Source organism: Triticum aestivum, chromosome 5D, assembly GCF_018294505.1.
Source record: "Triticum aestivum cultivar Chinese Spring chromosome 5D, IWGSC CS RefSeq v2.1, whole genome shotgun sequence".
NCBI classification, from domain to species: Eukaryota; Viridiplantae; Streptophyta; class Magnoliopsida; order Poales; family Poaceae; genus Triticum; species Triticum aestivum.
Genome location: NC_057808.1, coordinates 550812239 through 550817770, shown reverse-complemented (window position 1 = coordinate 550817770; position 5532 = coordinate 550812239). Strand labels below are relative to the sequence as shown.

At 51.1% G+C, this 5532-nt stretch overlaps 1 protein-coding gene across 1 annotated transcript; it reads left to right on the top strand.

The window, feature by feature from the left end:
- Nucleotides 1–257: 257 nt before the first annotated feature.
- On the top strand, nt 258–5290 carry LOC123126154 (probable histidine kinase 2). Its single transcript, XM_044546545.1, has 6 exons — nt 258–380; nt 509–575; nt 1164–1741; nt 2050–3120; nt 4734–4915; nt 5170–5290. Exons 1-6 carry the CDS (start codon nt 258–260, stop codon nt 5288–5290), a joined length of 2142 nt encoding a protein of 713 aa, XP_044402480.1.
- Nucleotides 5291–5532: the final 242 nt, after the last annotated feature.

Here is a 5532-nt window from a genome sequence, read left to right as displayed (position 1 = left end):
AATGGAAAGGGTACTTAAAAACTCGAGAGTTTCAAATTAACGGGATAGATCAAAGTGTTTTTTCTATTCCAATAGTGAGATACCATCGCAGATTCAAAGATTAGGCTCTCCATGAAAATTTTGTTTCCTTGTAGTCCGAACGGCTTCGAGCGCAATAGTGGCGCACTGACAAATATTTACATTCATACTTCTTCTTGCTCTCCAGGGAGTTCCGCTGGTGCTTCAGCGGGTGAAGCGTGGCGTCCGAGGTCCGGGAGATGGAGGTGGTCGCGGTGTGCATCTTGTGCACGGTTGTGGCGGTCGCGGCGATGGTGTGCATTCTCATGGCACGGGCGATGTGGCGAGCCGGTGCGCGGGAGGCGGTGCTGGACGCTGACCTAGTGAGGCAGAAGGAGGCGCCCCAGCAGGCGGAGCGCAAGAGCATGAACAAGCCTTTGCCCGTGCCAGCCATGACATCCGCTCCTCGCTAGCCGCCGTTGTCGGGCTCATCGAGCTCTCTCGATTGGAGGCCCACGACAACCCCAACCTCACCTACAACCTCGACCAAATGGATGTTGGCACCAACAAGCTCTTTGGTCAGTGTGCAAGCTCCATGCATCCATAAATCCATGGCCCTACGTACCATTGCATACATAACAATGCCATGTATAGTTGGCGCCACCTTTTAGTACTAGATCTACTCCGCACTTGGCAAATTAGCAAATGTGGTCATATTATTATATAAATTTTCACTTTAGTCGTAAAAGTAAAGTTTCCACAAATAATATGTTTATAATTTTAGGTGTAGAAAATGTGCAAGACAACTTTTATACCTTTTGAATACAAAATTTGCTCATAATTTATAAAATAACCAAGAAATACATCTCTGTTTGGTAAAGAATCAACTTTTTTTTAAGATTAAAGTTTAGGATAGTTGAAATAGTATTTTCCTATATCACCATGTTAGCAGCCAGTAGATACATTGTGTTTCAATATTTTCTGTCTATTTTGTGGTAAGGCAAATATTTTGTCACATTGACGCACCACTTGTGCTGGTTGTGGCCGTCTTTGAAAGCATAAAACGACAAGTTTCTCTCTCTCTCTCTCTCTCTCTCTCTCTCTCTCTCTCTCTCTCTCTTAGCTGAGCATATGATGACTAATATACATGTGTATACTACATGCAGATATACTTAACACGATCCTGGATATGGGCAAGGTGGAGTCCGGGAAGATGCAACTAGAGGAGGTGGAGTTCAAGATGACAGATGTGCTTGAGGAATCCATGGACCTGGCGAATGTCATCGGCATGTCAAGAGGCATCGAGGTAATCTGGGACCCTTGTGACTTCTCCGTGCTTCGATGCACAGCCACCATTGGTGACTACAAGCGTGTCAAGCAGATCCTTGACAACCTACTGGGCAATGCCATCAAGTTCACACACGAAGGCCACGTCATGCTTCGGGCATGGGCCAACCGCCCAATCATTAGAAGATCCATGATTAGCACCCCAACGAGGTTTGCCCCCCACCGTCGCCGTGGTGGGGTCTTCCGATGGCTCCTTGGAAGGAGGGAGAAATGTAATGAACATAATGGTTGCATGTTCTTGCAAAACGATCCCAATTCGGTTGAGTTTTATTTTGAGGTGGTTGACACTGGTGTGGGGATACCCAAGGAGAAGAGGGAGTCTGTGTTTGAGAACTATGTTCAAGTGAAGGAAGGGCATGGTGGTACCGGGCTTGGACTTGGAATCGTGCAATCCTTTGTAAGTGGTCTCAATTCTTTTTGTGGAGGTTAAAACCCTGCCAAGTACATCAATGCTTTTCTATGCTTTTGAATTGCCACTTGCCTAAAATATCACCTTAATTTACACACTAGAAAGTATAATAATTTGTATCATATATTGGAGGTTATGTTTAAATTCTAGAGTGACTTGAGATGAAGATGGCTATATCTTAATCCAAATGCTTAGAAAATTTATTGTATCTAAGAGAAATTCAGGCAACTTATGTTGCTTTGCACGTAACACTCAATAGAAGTTCAAGAAACTTAATACTTACTTTGTATGCTTAGGTTCGTCTGATGGGAGGAGAAATCAACATAATGGACAAGGAGCCAGGGGAAGCGGGAACGTGCTTCGGTTTCAACGTCTTCCTGAAGGTCAGTGAGACTCCAGAGGTTGAAGAGGACATCGAGCAAGGGAGGACGCCGCCCTCGCTCTTCAGTGAGCCCGCCTGCTTCAAGGGCGGGCACTGCGTCCTCCTCGTCCACGGCAACGAGACCCGTCGGATCCTGCACACATGGATGGAGAGCGTCGGGATGAAGGTGTGGCCCGTCCCACACACCGGCCTCCTCGCCTCGATTCTTGACAAGGCGTGCGTCGCCGGCGGTGCCTCACCCTCGAGGGCGGCTTTGATGTCGCCGCTGCATGGCGTCGGAGGCGGCGACATTGATTGCACCACGGACCGGTGCTTCAGCTCCAAGGAGATGGTCCGCCACCTGCAGAACAGCGGCGGCATGGCCGGCAACCACGGCGGGCACGCCCATCCCTTCGGCCTGCTCGTCATCGTAGACGTCTCCAGTGGGATGCTCCACGAGGTCGCCCGTGAGGCGGCGAGCTTGGCGAGGATCAGGCATCAGGCGCCGTGCAGAGTCGTCTGCCTGACGGACCTCAAGACCCCCTCCCAGGATCTGAGGAGGTTCAAGGAGGCGGCGATGTGCGACCTCGATCTACGCAAGCCCATTCATGGCTCCCGGCTGCACAAGCTCCTCCAGGTCATGAGAGACCTCCAGGCCTCCCCGTTCCAGCAGCAGCATCCGTATCAGTTCGGGACAGAACTGCCAGCGGAGGATCAGACCTCTCGGGCGGCGCCTGAAATCACATCCGAGACGCCGGCGCTCCTTGGACTAGCAGACGGCAGGCCACTGGAGGGCATGCGCGTGCTGCTGGCGGAGGACACCCCAGTTCTGCAGATGTTTCAGAAGCAGGTGCTGACCAGTCTCGGAGCAGCTGTGGATATTGCCACGGATGGCTCCATGGCTGTGGCCATGTTCACAAAAGCTCTAGAGGATGCAAATGGCGTCCCAGAGAGTCACGTAGACACAGTGATCAGGCCCTACGATGTGATCTTCATGGATTGCCAGGTACGTACATTTCTCCAGCAACAACACGCCAGACATCAATCCAATCCTTAGTTTATTTGATGATAGATGATTGCCAATTCAATTCTCACTTATTCAGATGCCGGTGATGGATGGCTATGAGGCGACGAGGCGCATCCCCAAGGAAGAAAGCCACCACGGCATCCGCACCCCGATCATCGCACTGACCGCGCATTCCGAGCAAGAGGGTCTGCAGGAGGCCATCCTGGCAGGGATGGACCTTCACCTGACAAAGCCCATACCGAAGCTGAAAATCGGAGAGATCGTTCTTGAACTCTGCAACGAAATTAAAAAGTGATGATGTTCCGTTTGCTCATTCCCCGGTTGTGGCATGATCAAAATCGGAAATCTCCGTTGCAGCTCAACAGACCACACAACCCTCAGCTTCGTTTGTCATTGTCCTCGCCTTCGTCTTCCTCTTCTTGCTGGACCTGTCACACTGGTCAGATAGCAACAACGCGGTTGGTGAGATGGTTCCGGGTGGTGGAAGAGGCAGGGAGTGAGCAATGCAGAGCGAGATGGCGATAGAAAGCAAAAGTTTTGGTGGCTGGTTTAGGAGTCAGTCAGAGTGGGCACTGCATTTGCATTCCTATGATATGATGCAAGACTACAAGATGCCTCCAGTTGCTCTGGTTATTTGCTGATTTCTGCCGCGTTGTTGCTTTTACATTGACTAGCTGTGGACAGCAAAAAAAAAAAGATGAATTAACTCCTTTTTAGCGGGGAATGAAAGAACACGGATGGAGGCAACCAGAGCATGATAAGCTGTAACGCGTGGTTGAGAAAGTTTTCCTCTTTGAAAGGAACTGACCGTCGTCTGCCAACACCCCGAATTTCGTTTGGACGTCTGTGTTTTTCTTTTCGAGCCATCATATTCATAACCCAACCTGTACGTGTGTCATTCCAAGTACTGAACGGTTGGTTTAATTCAAACTTATCTGAAACTGAGTTCAGAGATCGATCATAAGTTCATAACACGCGTCAAATTCGATCATTTTCCAAGAACAAATGGCTGATCAGCGCCAGATACTTCTCCACTACTATTAAACAATCAAATAAGAACTTTTTTACGTGCACCCGTTAAGTGTACACCTGTTAATTAGCACCGTATGATTATCTAAATCAATGAAATCTAACAGATTAGATTAATCTGATGAGTTATCAGAGTGCAATTAGCAATTATAATAGGCTGACCATCACTCAGGGTGGACACGGTCCAGGCCGGTCCGGTCCCGGTCCGAGCCGTCGTTTGGACCGGCCGCCGATGGTCCGGGCCGGACCGGACCGAGCAACATGACGGTCCTGATCTCAGGGACCGGACCGGCGGCGACGAAGCCTGGGCCAGACCGAATGGACCGAAAGGACCGAATGGGCAGGGTTGATGTGTGCGGGTGCAGCGGCGAGTTGGGCGACGCGCGCGAGTGCAGCAGCGAGTTGGGCGATGTGCGCGAGTGATGTGACGAACTGGACGACGTGCGCGAGTGCAGCGGCGAGTTGGGCGACGTGCGCGAGTGATGTGACGAACTGGACGACGTGCGCGAGTGAAACTGACGAACTGAATTTTCTGAAACTGACGAAACTGAATTTTCTGAAAGTTTGACACCACGTATTTAACTGACAGTCTTCGCGCTCGTCCAGAAGAAGTGCATAAACGCCTCGAACAACAGCTGCGGCTTCACCTTCAGAGTGTTCGGGATCGTCCCCTAGTACTTACTCGTGGCGCCGGCGAGGTGCAGAGCGTTCAGATCGTGTCACAGTTCTTCAGAGCTTGTGCCCGGTGTGCATGTTTACTGCTTAGTTTTCCTTTAGTGCAGAAATCACTCGCCATGCAACGTGTGCATGTCCACCTCTTCGATTAGTTTGAGGTTAGTTAGATCTGGCCGTTGTGGGAGCTCGTGGCATGGCACGATTCAGCTCATGCAGCGACAACATAGCTGCGTACGGGTGGACGTTGGATGGCACGGCCGCAATACTCGTTTCTGGCCATTCTCTCGTTCCATTCAGTTGCAAGAAAAACGTCTTGACCCGCAGCTCGTGCCATGGCACGATTTCAGCTCATGCAGCAGCAATACCCGCAGGAATTGGTGCCACGGTTGGGGTGGATGCCATGTTCGAGAACTCCAGATCGGCGGCAGTGCATGCACGACAGTGATGGCAACCGGCGGCAAGAGGATATGACTCACGGGGAGGAGAGGAAGGATGGAGAGCGGAAGCTCGGAGACATGTTGGTTCACCCAGAGGATGCAGGTGGCCGCGACGACGAGGAACGGCGGCCGCGGTGACTGCGCTTTCTCGGTCCGACCGAGCGGCTCGGTGAAAGACCGGACCGGACCGACATTTCTTCGGGCCGAATATTGCAGCCCGGACCGGCCAGTTTTCCTACCGGTCCTGGAC

Bases quoted from the DNA above. Each gene is read 5' to 3' on its own strand.
- LOC123126154 (XM_044546545.1), top strand. From the start codon at position 258: ATGGAGGTGGTCGCGGTGTGCATCTTGTGCACGGTTGTGGCGGTCGCG. The intron at 381-508 runs GTGAGGCAGAAG...TCTCGATTGGAG, and splicing joins CGGTGCTGGACGCTGACCTA to GCCCACGACAACCCCAACCT. The intron at 1,742-2,049 runs GTAAGTGGTCTC...TTGTATGCTTAG, and splicing joins TTGGAATCGTGCAATCCTTT to GTTCGTCTGATGGGAGGAGA.